The sequence below is a fragment of the Ornithorhynchus anatinus genome, chromosome 9 (genome assembly GCF_004115215.2).
Source record: "Ornithorhynchus anatinus isolate Pmale09 chromosome 9, mOrnAna1.pri.v4, whole genome shotgun sequence".
Lineage (NCBI taxonomy): Eukaryota > Metazoa > Chordata > Mammalia > Monotremata > Ornithorhynchidae > Ornithorhynchus > Ornithorhynchus anatinus.
In genome coordinates, this window is record NC_041736.1 from 21,185,020 (window position 1) to 21,201,113 (window position 16,094).

The 16,094-nt window shown below is 39.8% G+C and overlaps 2 protein-coding genes across 2 annotated transcripts in view; both read right to left on the reverse strand.

Annotated features, from left to right (window-relative positions):
- The window catches only part of TTN (titin), a 305,556-nt gene that overhangs the window by 224,026 nt on the left and 65,436 nt on the right, over positions 1 to 16,094 (reverse strand). The window contains 2 exon segments of the mRNA XM_039913043.1: positions 427 to 705; positions 1,452 to 4,190. Of these exon segments, the coding sequence (XP_039768977.1) occupies positions 427 to 705; positions 1,452 to 4,190 (3,018 nt within the window).
- On the reverse strand, positions 5,705 to 15,535 carry LOC114814274 (muscle M-line assembly protein unc-89-like). The gene is made up of 2 exons (XM_029072230.2): positions 15,443 to 15,535; positions 5,705 to 15,296 (listed from the first exon to the last, which is right to left on the reverse strand). The coding sequence occupies exon 2, from the start codon at positions 15,247 to 15,249 to the stop codon at positions 8,812 to 8,814; it is 6,438 nt and encodes a 2,145-aa protein (XP_028928063.1). The 5' UTR covers positions 15,250 to 15,296; positions 15,443 to 15,535; the 3' UTR covers positions 5,705 to 8,811.

Consider the following 16,094-nt stretch of genomic DNA (forward strand, 5'->3'; position numbering starts at 1 on the left):
TTGCTCCAACTTAATAGCATCTCTTCAAGGATTCTCTCTCTGTCTCATGAAATGCACATTGTCTATGGATATCATTTAACATCAGTTTCAAGTGAATGAGGAATTTTCATTTTTTCTCTTCTTGATGCAAAAAAAAAAAAAAAAGGAAAATGGAAACTCTCTCATATACTTGCTCTTTGTGCTAAAATAATTAGTTTTTCTGTCTCCACAACAGTAAGTCATTGCTTTCTGGACCTGTAAAGCAACACATTAACTATTGCAAAGAATGTTCATTAAAGGGCCTTCCTGTTATGTTCACTGAATAGGGGAAATATAGCAGCATCATGACCTTAAGGGGATGAGGGCGAAACCTCTCTGTTCCGGGGTGCAGGTTCATTAAACCTAAGAAAGAGAATCATGAGAAGGAAAATGTTTCATGCGACTTACCAGTCACCGTTAAGGTAGCTGTGCAGCTTACACTTCCATACTCATTTGAGGCTTTACAGCTGTATTCCCCACAGTCAACTACTTGAGTTCTCAGGATCTGCAGAGTGGATGTGTAGTTTGTGGTCTGTAGTGAACATTTGTCAGTCTCGTAAATTTCGCGTCCAGCTTTGAACCACTGGAATCGAACATTGGGCGCGCTCTCTATCTCACAAGTGAATTTAGCCAGATGGCCCAGTGCGACTTCCAGAGACTCGATTCTCCTCTTGATTACCGGGGCAGCTGGGAATCAAAACACAAGTTCATTAGATTGTCTTGGGACTGGAGCGAGTGATGGTGCAAAACTTGTGTTCGGATACAGGAGCCGTTAATGAAGTGGGCAAGTGGCATTTGTGAAATAGACATTAGGCATCCAAAGAAATTGACTGAAAATTAAAAAAAACAACAACCGTGGAAGATGGTAGCAGACAGTAAACACCATCCAACCTACTTAAGAGTTACTTTAGAGTGAATAGTGAAATAGAGGAATGATTAAATTGTGATAGTAACATGCATAGCAACATGGCTTTTTATATACCGTGTTGACCTAAAGTCCTGAGAAACAGAAATGTGAAGGTGAAATGTTATACAATACCTGTGGCAATGATAGAACACAACAATCATGGTTTTGAGGGTTTAGGGATGAAAGTGTTGATCAATTATATCTGACAAAAATTTGCAGTAGCTGTATTCTCTTTACATTCAATTACTCAAAAATTGCTTTCATTAAAAATACATCAGATGAGGATTGAAATATTGGTTGGAACACAAAAAAGTACAAATTTAGGAAATAAAGAAGGGACAGAAAATTGGCCAAAAAGAGAAAGGAAAAAAGATCTTAAAACCATGATTGGTTCTATCATCAGCTCTGTCTTCTAATTAAATATATCTACTAGTGACACACAGAAAAAAAGATAATCGGTGAGATAGTCTATCAATAGACACAGTTGTGAAGATTAGAATTTGACATTACATCCTCATAATCCAACCTCTTTTAACTATTGTGAGTTTTGCGGAAGTTGATGTTTTTCCATCATCATTCTGTGCCTCACAGGTATAATCTCCTTGATGCACCTCCTGGTTCACTTTGTTGATTTCTAGTGTATAGGTTTTATCATCTTGTAAACACTTGAACATTTTGTCTGAAGACAACAGTTTATTCTCAAAATACCAATTTACCTCTTTGGCATTCAGTATTACAGTTGAAAGTTTTACACTATCATCTTCCTCAGCAACAGTGTCTACCAAATGCCTGTGTATGATAGGACAATCCCTGTTAGCTGACCAGTTCTCTGATTTTGGGGCTGTGGCACTGTCCTCGGTATCTTTTTCAAACCTCGACTCTTTTTTCTCAATCATTTTCACAATCTCCTGTGGTTTTTCAACTGGGAGGGATCCAGAAAGAATCCCTGATGTGGCACCTCTATCCCTAACCTGACTTTCCACACTAACACAGTGGACTTCTTGATCTGAGACAAGGTTTCCGGACTGAAATTCTGGTTCGGTGATGATTTCAACCTTTTCCGGTTCTATTAAATCTGAACAGGAACCAACCCCTTCACTTATCCTGGGTTGTTCTGCAATTAGCACATGTTTTTCCTCACAAACAATGGACCACAAGGCATCTTTAAGCTGTGTCTTCAAATTAGCTGTCTGAGGAATGATACCCTCAAGGGTGATGGTGAATTCTTGGATACTTGAACCTCCTGAAGTGGTAATGAGATACGTGCACATTACGAACTTAGGTTCTTTAGTAACTTTTACAGTCTTGACTTCAACTTTCTCAATGTCCCTCAGCCATTCAGAAAAGAGGATGGGTTGTTCTCTTGCCACAGCGACTTTTAGGGCTCTTCGGATCTGTGTCTTTATGTCTAAGTGGACTTGTTCGGGAATGTCAGGGGCCAACTGCTTTTCCTTATCAAGAATACCATTTTCCTGTACTTCGTGAACATTCTTAGCTTCCTTGGGTTGCTTTACAGCTTGTGTCACTTTCATTTCTGAAGCTGTCATGTCATCAGCATGCTCTCCCCCGAGTACTTGCTGTTCCTCTAGTGCTAGAGGAATCCTTACCGACTGCCCTTCCTGAATCCTTACTGCAAAATCTTGCTCTGCAGCTTCCAGTCGATCTGTGCTCTCTACCAGAACGCCTTTTTGTTCTGTGTGTACTGGTCCTGAGGGAAATTGGGGTTCATGTTTCACCTCAAAAGCCAAGATCTCTGTTTCCTGAAAAGGTTCCACTGGTCCCTCTACTAAGTTTTGATTTCCCGTTAAAAAGGGTAACTGCAAGACCATTTGGTGCTCTTCTTTCTGAAGAGACGCTCTTTGTTTTTTCTCTGAGGCAGCTATCTCCTCTTCTTTTGGAAGAGGAATCTCTTCAGTCACTTGGCTGGAATGGACCTGCACTTGTGGTTCAGTTGTAGATCTTAGAAATTCCCCTTCTGTGGTGGCTGGCAAGACGACAAGTTGTTCAGCCAGCAATGTGCCATTTTCTTCTGTGCTCACAGCCCTCTGAAACACTTTCTCAGTACTAGATGAGGCAGCTTGGGATGGAGGTTTATGAAGAGACAGAATGTCTTCTTTTGGGAGTGTTATCTCTGTCTGCATCACCTGAGACTGCAGTAGGGGAGAGGGTTCTTTGGTCAACTGGCTAGACCTCACCTCATCAATGGCAGGAAATTCAAGGGAAACTTCCGAAGATAGGACCTTTTGCTCTTCCGTGACCATAGATTCCAGCAAGGTTGGGCTTTTCCCCAAGGTTGCTTGATCTTCGATGATCAAGGTGGCATTCGAAATGGTGTCCTGTATGTAGGATGTGATCTCTTGCTCTGAGGAAATTGCCTCGACATCATGTCCCGTTAGTAACATTTGGAGGGAATCCATTTCAGGGGTGCAGGGCTCTGCAAGAAAGGCTTGACTTGTTTTTCCTTGGGGCGAGGAATCAAGCCCTTCCTGAAACACAAGCAATTCTGCCTTACAGATGGATTCACCCCAAGTATTTACTGCTTTACAGATATATAGGCCAGCATCTTTACTTTGAGGATTGTTTACAATTAATGAGCCTGCACCATCCGAATGCTGAATGATGGTATAATATATATTTGTACAAAGCTGGTCATTTCCCTTAAACCACTGAATTTCGGGAATTGGTTCACCAGTGACTGTGTAGTCGAAGATAGCAGGAACCCCTTGAGCACACTGAATAGGTTTGAGCTTCTTTATGAAGACAGGAGGAGAAGGTCCGCCCCTCTTTTCCATAAGTCCCCCTATTTCTGGTTCCCCCACTCTTTCTCCGCATTCCCCCCCTACCTCTTTGTGAGTTATCTTTAGACAGGCACTGCACGCAATCTTGCCATATTCATTACTGGCAATGCAAGTATACTCTCCCTCATCTTCAGATTTTGCATACAGAATGATCAGGCTATAATCATTACCATCAAATACAAATTTGTAGTCTGTAGAAGATGTCAACTGGACTCCATTACAGAACCACTGGATTTTAGGTTTTGGGATGCCAGTGACAGTCACCGAAAGTTTGGCTACATCTCCTAAACTTATTTCAGTGTCAGAAACCTGTCTGATGAACATGGGAGCACTGCCTTCCCTACTGGAACCAAATTTGGAGGAATAAACTGAAGCTTCAGACATAAGTTCAGGTGTTACATCTTGGCCTGATAATTGGAGGTCGGTGCTTTCTTCCTCAGCAGATGGAACAATAGAACTAGAAAATTCTGTATGGAAAGAAAATGATTACAGTCTCACCAAAATGCTTCATTTGTGCCTGCCAGTTAGTAGGCTACAGAAATTAAGAAGTAAAATGTTGGAAGTTATTAACAACATTCTTGAAAACATAAATCATTTTTGGACTATTATGCACAATTTCACTTTCTATATAGATTCCACTGTATGAATGTTATATATGTACCAATATTTTTAACATGTATTTTGAGAAAAAATTCAGCTGTGTGATATGGGGATTTAACTAGAAAATAAAAGCTACAAAACAAACATTAATGCTTAATGCTCTTGTCTTAAAATTTCCTTTTTGGCAATGGCTCTTCCATTACGTAACCATTTAAAATAATGTATTTGTAAAAGAAGAAATTGCCAAACTCCGCAATGCAATCCCCGATGATCTCACTGTACTGGAATTACCTTTTTCACATTTTGTGAATCTAGTGCATTACCTACTTGAATATTCTCCTTGTGGTGTCAATGTCTTCATTTTTTTTTTAAAGAACAATCTGAAGTCCTTAGTTAATGAATAACACACATAAAAAAATAGGGCCAGTTTCTCTTCTTGCTCCTTCTTCTTACAAAACAGATAGAAGTAAAAGGAATTTTGGGGATGCAAAATGTCCTCTGGGCTTGGATTGGATCCAAGGGGGTTCAGAGCCACTGATCTACTCTTAGCTCTCAGGATACCGTTTGATGTTACCAAGGTTAAAAGAGAATTTAAGATCTTTGGAAGCTGTGAAAACTCTGCAGTATTCTACATCTTCAAGGTGTTTTTTTTTTACAGTGCTTCTTTGGCCTGTGTCTACCTAGTCACTGTAACTATGAGACACTGCACAACCTAATAGGTGAAAGGCAATTTGGTTGCAAAAATGAAAGAAAGAGACAAAAAGAGAAAGAGCTCAAATACTAGCAAATACTAGCTAGCATAATAATACCCTCCAAATAGTACACAATTAATCTAGAGTAGTCCAGATTTTCATGAACAGATTTTCATCTGCGTCTTTCATTTTCTTTCCTAGGCTCCTGCAGGAGATGCAGTGCTTAAGCAGAAGAAATACTGGGATTGGATTCAAAAATGCTTCTCAAACCATCAACTACATTCTGATTTTCCATGAACTTCATTCTCATTTTATGAGGTCAACAGAAACGTTTGGAAAATTACAAAAGGTAGTTTAGACAAAAGGTAGGTCTCCAATCAGGGGTTCACTAAAACCTCCCAGTTCTCTCAAATAATTAGAAAAAAAAATATTACTAGAGGGGAAAAAAAAGCATGAGTTGAGGTGGGTAATAGCACTTTTGGCAGGGAAGGGGAGCCTTAGGGGCACTGCCGATGACCCATTCTTTGGAAATCCACTCTGCGGAAAAGTTCATGCTTTTTTATGACGCTTCTTTGGCCTGTGTCCACCTTACCAGTGTAACTACGAGACTTTGCACAATATAATAGGTTGAAAGGCAATTTGGTTACAAATATGAAAGAAAGAGACAAAGAGAGAATGAGTTCAAATACTAAGATTTGAAAGTATTTTATTGTAGAGGAAAAGCTTTTACAGCAATATTTAAGTCTAAACAAAACGCTATTTTAAAAGCAACCGAACAAGACACAACATTCAATCTACCTAATAGCTGGTCTAAAGAAATACTAACCTTGTTGTATTTCATCATTTCCATTTAAGGATTAATGGGAGAAGGCATAATTATCATGCTTATTGCAAAAGGGAGCATTGGCCAAAATCATCCATGTAGAATGAAAATGACATTTTAAAAGCCCCTTATAAGGAGGCCTCTACTATCTTGAAAATGTCTGCCAGTTTCTCACGTGTATGATACCTGCCCTCATCTACACCGGTTAAGTGAAATGATGAGTTGACATAATTATTCAGAAAGAACAAGCGAAATACCCAGTCAACCTCAATTATTTGGATATTTCATAGAAATATAGGGATTGTTTAGCTTGTCTAATCTGATAATTGCCTCAGTTCCATAGTCCACCTTGCTAGAGAAGATCCACTGGGAGTATATTCACTTTTTAGTTCTTTGGATTTATAACTTTCTTTTTCCAGAGGTGTCTCTACCTCCTAGAATACCATTATATCTGAAGAAGAAATGAATACAGGTATAAAATGAAACTCTTCACTCGCGATGATATTGGATTACTTTGATTTGCTTTTCCTCACCTAATAATTATCAAAAGAGGAAAAGGTATGCTCACCCTCAAAATTGCAATCACCTTAGCTAATGAAACCAATGCACTGGTATGTGTTAAATAAAATTTATCGCCAGTCATTGGTATACAACAGCCTGTCTTGCCATAGCTCAATTGATTTCTTTGGTAATGTAATAACAGCAAACTAACTCTTTCCATCAACAAAGACCAAACAAAACTTGATTGCCAAAATCCATCACAGATCTTCTGATCTCTACAATCACTTTCCTCAATCTCCGAAAAACCAATTTCACCAAAGGAAGCTGCTAAACCATTCTATACCTTTATATTGTCATTGTGATGAGTTTATAGTAAGCAAAATGTTTCTCATGCACAGTCAGTTAACCACATTATTTTGTGAATAAGGACCATGTCTACCAAGCACTTAGTAGAGTGCTCTGCACACAGGAAGTGCTCAATAAATACCGTTGATTGATTATTCTGATTATATTCTTTTACAGCCACACCAGGAGAGAGGTCTAAATTTTATTGGAGTAAAGGACATGTTTTCCTAATGCTACCTTGCTACCTACATCTCCAGGTCTTTCTGCTGTCCCATTCCATTAGGGAGCTGGATCAATGAACATAAGACCAACTAACAGATCTGCTCTGAGCGGTGAAGACAACTTGTATCAGGTCCCATTTGAACCTTATTCTGCTGACCCAGACCTATAGTTGTAGAGTATCTAGGTAATTCTGGATGTTTGAATAAGGAAAAAATGTTGAGCCCCAAATAAATTCCTCAGTTAATGATTAGTATTTACTGAGAAATGCCATTACTGGGTGAGACCAATGGTTCCACTCCTCGGCATTCCTCTGACAACAGTAGCTAGAGGATGCATAAAAGGAATCATGTGATAGTTGACCTGAACATCAATATCTTCCTTGACATGGATTTGCAGGTCTTCTTTTTATTTCAGGACTTCGTATCCTATGAAGACTACATCAACTGTCCTGCAGTACTTTATGCGATTTTGAAGGCTACTAATATTTTTATTTGAAAAACCCACCATTAAGTATCTGGCAAATGTTACAAATGTTGAACATGCAAGAACATTATTAAACACGAATGTATTTTAGCTTAAGCTTAAAATGATCCTGCTTCACAAAATTCTGTAAGAGATAGGTGGCACTATTGTGAATAAAGTATATACTAGGTTTGGAGTAGTAGAACAGGTCTCGTTCAGGTTTGATCTAAATTCATTTTTTATTCACATATCCCAGTAATTTTCTCACCTACTGAAATTATTTATGAAGTATTTTCTTCAATTTACTATAGTTTATCTTCAATTTAAATATTGACCACTTCCCCTTAGATTATTCCATTGATTTATGCATACTTCTATTAAATTAGATGAAATCAAAGCATAATTACAGAGTAAATTAGAAGTATGAACCTCAAATAAAGACAAATCCAATCCCGTTTACAGATTTCCAGTTATTTCAATCTTGTAGGAATATTTGGGGAAAGAATAAATAAATGAAAGTTGCCTAATTATTTCTGTGAGAACAATTCTTGGAGAGGAAAGGGTAGACTAGGGTACTCCTGGGCACCCAGTAGAGGGTACTGAGGGAAGAATCTCTAATGCTCATAGTCAGATTATGTCCGTACATAGCAGCTTTCCTGAGACTTGAGTCCTTTGAAGGGGCAGGGGGTGGATTAGGAGAAGGTTTGGAGGAGAATTGGGGAAGGTGTGGCAATGAAAATTCAGCCAAATCCCTCAGTTCATTATGCCTCCCTCAATGGCTTCCCTTTCAGGCACACATCCCAGGGAGTCTTTGAAACAGTTGGATTTAGATTTGAATGTCTCAGAGGGTGTGGGCTTTGGGTAGAAAGATTTTTCAATCCTTCAACTGAGGCAGGATGTCTTGGCAACATCCTTCTGGACCTGAAAGGGAGAATTGAAATGGGCATCGTATGCCTTCCATAAACATTCCCCGTGACTTTCTGCCACAAATGTTATTCAGCTTCAGATTTTCTGTTTCCTGACCACTAAATTCTTCTGTCCCATCCCTTCTACTTTTGAACAGTTAGATTACTTGTTAATGTGATCTGGTAATACCAGTGAAAGAGGAACAGAAGATAAAAGGGACTTTCTGTTCTGCTGCAATAAGATTCTAAAGCAGAGGTAAAGTAAAAGAATGAACAATTAGGTGACAAAAACAATTTAATATTATATGTGACTGACAAAAGATGACTCCATATTTACCTACATTACAGATATAGGATTTCTACATATAAAACATACAGGACACAACATGATGCTTTTAAGTGGACTTATTAGTCAAAAATTTTGATATTTCCTCTAGAAATGAAAATTTTCAAAACACGAAAAGCATCTACAATAATAACCTTAACTATCCTTGGTTAAACCACCATTTAATTCAGTCTCACATCCGTTCATCCAAATTTAGCTCAGGGTCAACACCGCACAACTCTCTGCCGTTCCTAACGCATTTGTAGCCACACATCTGTACTCCCCTTCATCATCCTGGGCTAAACTCGTAATAAACAGGTTATGGAAGCCTGTGCCCGATTCTTCCATGCTGAATCTACTATCCCCTTGAACCATCCTATCACCTCGATACCAGCGGATGTTAGGCTTAGGAGAACCGCGAACCAGACACTGGAAATACGCTGCAGTACCTAAAGGTGAGCTGCAGTCAGAAAGAGCTTTGATGAACTTGGGAGGCCCTTCTGTGACTAGAAATTCAAAAAACTTGTCTGAATACTGGCGTTTCAGGACTGCTTTCTCCTTAGAGCTACTTACAGTCACTTTGCTTTTTTTTGGAGGCACAGCCACCATTTCTGGTTCTCCCAAAGTAAGAGAACTTCTGCAGATAGCCTCTCCCACACTATTCACTGCTCTACACCTATATATGGCACTATCCATAAGAGAAATATTCCGAATTTTAAGGGTATGACTTCCTTCATCTGCAGTAACCACATATTTAATCCCATCTGGTTTAATACACGTGTATTCCTTGTACCATTTGACTTCCGGTGTGGGGATCCCAATCAACGAACATTCCAACACCGCCTCTGAATTTTGAGGGATTCTGCAATCACAGATTGGTGTTGTGAAGCGTGGAGGCATTTCAACTACTTCTAAATCAATCTTTAATTCCGAATCTTCTTTCCCTCCAAAGGCCATATTCGTTTCTACGAGGTTCATTGGAAGGACGTCCAAGCTCACAATCATGCTTTTGTGATCGGGAGTGAATTCAGGCATAGCGACGATTTTTACCTGCTTTTCAAATTCCTTAACATCATTTTCACCCAGTTCTACTTCCAGAATGATTTCCTGAGGAGATGGTGTTCTTGAAGATGGATTTTTTTCCAAATCAAATTCCATGACATGTTGATGGGTTACTGGACAAGGCAGTGCTATTGCTCTTCTCTCCTGAGGTAAAATATCCACCTTGGCAAAGCTTTTGGCTTCTCCAATTATATTCACAGCATGGCACATGTAGTCCCCTTCTTCTGTTTTCTGAACATTACAAATTTCCAAGGAACATACATCCCCCACCCTTTCTATTTTGACTCTATCATCTGGCTCTAACAACGATTTATTGCGGTACCATTTCACCCCAGGTACGGGAAGGCCCACAACTTCAACAATGAAGCCTAAGGTTGTGTTTTCATAGATCTGTCTTTTGGTCAGAGGTGCAATGAATGCTGGAGGCATTTCATTTCCTTTGGGTTCAATAGCTTCGTTAGGCGTGCCGAACGACTCTGACCGCCAAAGTTCATAAGCCGAACTCCTTTCACCTGTAGGTGTGTGATAGAGCTCATTTGGGGTACTGTCCTCCCTTTCGAGGCTTGATGGGAGGTTTCTTAAATTTACATTGGTTTTACGCCCTCCTGAAGGGGTTGAATATCTTTTGAGTGATTCCCCTCCAGAAGGAGTTGAATATCGTTCAAGTGGTTCTCCTTCAGGAGTTGAATATCGTTCAAATGATTCTCCTCCGGAAGGAGTTGCGTATCGTTCGATTGATTCTCCTCCGGAAGGAGTTGCGTATCGTTCGACTGATTCGCCCCCGGAAGGGGTTGCGTAACGTTCAGCCGATTCTCCCCCGGAAGGAGTTGAGTATCGTTCAATTGATTCTCCTCCAGAAGGTGTTGCATATCGTTCAATTTTTTCCTTTCCCGAAGGGGTTGAATACCGTTCAGCTGGCTCCCCTCCTGAAGGAGTTGAGTACACTTCAGGGGTTTCCACTGGAGTAAAACACGATTCATGTGATGTGGGAGTTTCAAAATTTTCAACCGATGAAGGAGGTGTAAAAAATTGGTCTAATTCTGGGCTTTCTTCACTACTGGTGCTTGCTACCTCAATTGACATATCTGATTCAGGAGAAAATGGGCGAACTGATGATTCTTGCTGCTGGTTGTAAAATGCATAAACTGTGCTGAAAGTTACCTCTTCAACCTCCATTGAGGTGATTGATCCCTCTTGGAAAAATTCCACCTGACTGGAACTATCTTGCTTTTCTGGAACCCCCTCTTTTCCAGCTGCAAGTAAATATTTCGTTAGAGAAGGCTCTGATTCCTTCCCTTCAATAGTATTTACCTCAAGCGTTTCAGAAATATTTTCAGCAGAGCGATTCGTGCTCATACCCTCTTCTGCCTTACTTATGGCTTCATTACTGGAGACAGAATTTTCTCTTTCAATTCGGCTTTCTTCATAACGATTTTCATTTTGTGAGACATTTACTTCTTCACCCATTTGTCCTATCTGATCTAGGCATTCGGCAGCTCTCAAAAATGGCAAGTATTGACTTACAGACAGTTTTCTGTTGGTTGCATCTATTTCCTGGGCAGTATTTTGATGCTCTTTAGGAAAGACCTCGTCATAATTACATATTTCAGTATCATCTTTGCAAAATGAAGTGGACTCCATAGACACTCTGTGTGTCTTCTCTTCCTCCTCCTCCTTCAAAATAGGAATATTTAGGTGTTTCTTCTCCCTTGCAGCTTTTTTCAAGCTTGATATGAAGTCATCCTCGGGTTCCAGATGACTGACTTCTTCAGACAGATTTGAATCTTGAGTCTGCAAGGATGAGGTGTGAAATGAAGGAAATGCTTCTTGGTGACTCCCTTCAGATGGGCTGTTCAGTGAGAGATCTGTGGTCTCAGTTTTTAAATCATGAATTTGAGGACCTTCCTTTTCCACATATGCTGCTTGAATACTGTATTTTCCTAACAAGATCATATTCTGATCAGAAAACTCTTGACTGTAAGATACATCTTGCTCTTCAAATGATTTTGTGTGTTGCCCATTTTCTGAAATGCCGGGTGAAATGATTTTCACCGGTTCAAGACCAGAAGATTCATCTTTCAAAACTTTTTCTTCCTGTTGCTGCAAACTTTGTTCTGGAAATTGTTTATTTCTATGTCCCACATGAGAATACATTTGTTTCAAGTCAAATACAACATTACTTGCATCAAATCCAACTGTTTCTTCTGGTTGCACTCCATCTGGTTCTTGGAAAGTGTCACCTAAGTTTTCTTTATGACAATAAGCTTCAGGCTCAACTCTGCCCGAAGTTGGAGACTGATCTAGGAAATACATTTCTTCCTGTTCTACCTCATGGTGATCTTGAAAATTCTCATCTATCTGTGAGGAAAGTGATTTTAAATCCATTACAATGCTGTATGTATCCAACTCAGATTCCAGTTGCCCTGAAAACATTCTATCACCCATTTTCACTTCTCTAGCATTACTGAGTGGCTTCCCTACCGAACTTTCATTATACGCCATACACATTTCAGGCCGAGCGCTTCCGATGCTATACTCTTCTGAGCATGGTTTTTCCAAGACCTGCCCCTCTTCTGGAGTGATTGTGTCAGACTTCCCATTCTTTCTTAGGGACGCTGTTTCTTCACCGAGAGGCTCTTCACTTTTAATAATGGATGAGTCTTTCCCTGTGTAACTTTCAATGGTGCTTTCAAGTTTGATATTTGATAAGTGTTCCCTCGTTGAACCTTTATATCTGTTTTCCACTTTTGAGTCTTCCGGTTGTCCGAACTGTTCTTCCGACTCTTTTACGGATTTAACCTTGATAAAATCCTCATAAAAGGAGTACACAGTATCTTCCTCTCTTACTGCTTTTGTTTGTTCCTTTTCTTTACTAGGCCACTGCACATCAGGATGTGCAGGTAAGGGTGCCTCATTAATTGTTACAGATTTTTTCATGACACCCATGAATCTGGGCAGTTCTTCTTTTGAAGATTTGCAGCGTTCTTCATTCCTCCAGTATATCTGCTGAAGCGCCTCAAGACTTTGGAAGTGCTGAGGAACAGAACGTTCCTGCACTTTAGATTTGCAAACGTAAAAGCTAATCGAATGATCACGCAAAGGTGGTTTTTCAACTTTTGCCTGAATTTGTCGACTGGTGTGAACTTCCTCCTCAATACTTCCGATATTTCTTAAATAGCTATCAAAACTCTGAATGACAGACTCTACCGTAAGATCACAAGCACTTGCTACTATTCCAGCTTTGTTTTCGGCCACACATTCATACACGCCGGAGTCCAGGGTCGTCACTTCATCAATGTGTAGCCTATAGCTGCTCTGATCTTCTTCAAACCTAAACTTCTGGCCACGGTTTAGGGCTCTGCCATTTTGAAACCAGGTCACAACGGGGCGAGGCTCGCCTGAGATTAAGCATTCTAGCGCCACTGGGTCACCTTCTCTATAGCTAATGTATTTAGGCATTTCACGGATCAGCTTGGGTGGCTCATTGGTAACATCAAATGAGAATTTGAATTTGTGTTTATGGGAGTGAGAATAGTCCTGCGATTTGGCTTCAGGTTCAAATTCCACCGGTTCAAAAATATCTCTGAGCTCTTTATCTTGTTCTGGAGTAGGAGTAGCTGCTATTACCTGAATTTCCACAGGAAAAGAAAGCGAGTCTGATTCCGCAGTGGGAGGCACAGGTGTATTAGCTTGCCAAATGGGAAGATGTGTTCGATCTTCCCAACTGGAAGGTGGGAGGTACATATTTTCTTCCTTACAGCCAAATGCGAGATTCACTTCTTCCTCTTCTTCAGTATAATCCTGCAGCATTTGGTAGTCATCTGATTCAAAGCTAGCCTTGGCCTTCACTTTAAGTAGGCCTGATGTTTTCACCGTTCCATATTGGTTAAACAGTACACAGGTAATAGAACCCTCATCTTCAGGGAGAACAGAAGAGAAAGTTAGAGTTGAGTGGTTTTCTGTGGAATGGATGATATATCCCTGATTACGCGGAATAGGTATGTCATTTTTGTACCAAGTGACGATGGGTTGTGGGCAGCCCTGGAAATAACAATTAAAAATGCAACTCTCCCCTTCATTTACTTCCCATGATTCAATTTCATGAACAAACGAGGGTGGACAACGTGGAAAACGTTTTTGAGAAAGGTTTTCTGATCCAGTTGCTTTGTCCTCTAACTCGGTTTTTAATTTGTGCGTTTTCCCAGGAGTGGTTTGCTTTATTTGTGTTAAGTTTTCTTGCCTTACCCTTTCCTTGGATAACTCAATATTTTCTGAACTGTTTTCCAAAGAAAGAACAAGTTCAGAGGGATCTGAATTAATGGTATCGGTTATCCCATCCTCATTTTGAGTGGTTTTATGTATTTCTTCACCAAGATGCACATTAACTGTAGATTCTGGGGATTCTTTAGTGACTTCTCTTGCTATGATCGCTTCAAATGGTTGGGTGGTTTCGATATCCTTGCAATAAATTTCCCCCTCTTCTGTGATTCGGCTAACTTTGCCTATCATTTCTGAATGCTCTACTGGAGTTTCTCTTGGTAACTTCGCTTGAGTCAAAGCAGTTTTAATTTGGGTTAATTCTTCACCTATCCTGTCTCCAGGAAAATTTTTTGGGCTTTTAGAAGGTTTCCCAAACTCCACGTCTTCGTCCACCTGAGCGTGAAACTGATACATCCTCTTGGTGGTGACTTTTGAATGATCTACCGACTCCCCACTTCGTCGTGAATCCGACAAATGGGCAAACTGTTCACTAACATTTTGAAAGAGTTTGGTACTTTCCTGACTTCTTGCAGATCTGAGACCTGTCTCAGGGGACATATCCGAAAGGGATAATTTCCTCCTTTCCACCAAAATCCTTTTAGCCTCCCGTAAACGCTGCAATTTCATTTTTGTCTCCTCGTCCAAGAAACTTTCACCTACATTCACCCATTCCCTTACATCGGTTGCCCGTTCCAATTGTTCATCATGGAACACAAAACCCTGCCTTCTAATGGGGTTGCTTTTCTCAAAGTGTATGGTTCTCATCATTCCCTTTTGATCAACATCTTGGCTCTTGTTAAAGGGAGAGCCAATAAAGCGCAAGTCCACTTTTATCCTATCTTCTCTCCTTTGCTGATCAAAAGACTCGACATTCTCTTGAGTTTGCTCCGCCCTCCTCAGAAACTCTAAATATTTGGCATCCTGACCCTTTTGCACAACAAGCAACGAAGCAGTTGACTCCGCTGATCCCTCACTGTTAATGGCAAATATCCTATAACTTCCAGAATCTCTCTCTTCTACCTCCGTAACCAACAGGCTGGTACAGTGGTTGTGTACATCGCTTTCACTTTTGATTATTCTCCGGGGACTTTTTGGTATAGGCCTATTGTTATGAAACCATGTCATCTCTGGAGCTGGGCAAGCAATTAGCCTACACTCAAAAACGACAGGTTCTCCCTCCAACACATATTTAAACATTAGCTTTTGTGTAAACGTAGGCTTAAAATTTTCAGGCCAGGAACTTGTAGAAGATATTCTACTTGCATATCTCTTAGCAGCTACCAGGTTGTGGTCTAAGCAGTCCTCTGAATCAGAAAAGGCAGCTCGCATTTCTTCTCTGCTTTCCGAAATCCCGACCTCCTCTTCGAAGAACAATTCTGCAAAAAAACCCAGGACATTACAAAGTAGATTACTATTTTCATAATCATTTGAAAAGTTGAAAATAAATGAAATGCCAATGTAGAATATGAAATCATGTACATGCTACAGATTTCTCACAAATCCAAAAAAAAAATTCACTCACCATATTTGTTCGAATAAACGCAACACCATGCTCTGTTTTAAAGATTCTGACACGAAAATCGTTCGTTGTCTGTTCTTTCTTCAAACTGTGGAAATTTCTTCTTGAACAAGCAAAAATGAATTTCAAAATAACATGTTCCTGTGCATGGAGTTTTGCTGTAGGAAAGCGTTTTGTGCTTTTGATGGCTGAGAAGAAAGTCTTACCTGACTTGCAGACAGTAGAATAAACGCCCTTTCTGATCCTTCTGATCGTGGGTAAAATGCTCAAACATTTGAGGATAAGATTATTTTGAAAATGATACTCAAAAATTGTAACTGCAAATCATTAGCTAAATGAAATGAGAAGGCGTTTATTCGAACTAATACAGCCACTAACTTCATAACCTTATGCAAAAAGGCAGGCAACAAGGATTGTATAAGCTATCTGCAAGCCAGTGTAAGGAATACAGAATGTTAAGTTGATGTGTGTGCACTGGATGTAAAATACAGTGGATACGTACAGCTTCTACACGTCCTAGACACAAGATTTTTCTATCGGAATTCATTTACTCAGGTAGCATTCTTAGAATGAGGGTTAGATTACTCTCATGTTTAAATATCAATTCATTATACTATTTATATCATTCTATTTTAAGTGAATCATGCACTAAGAA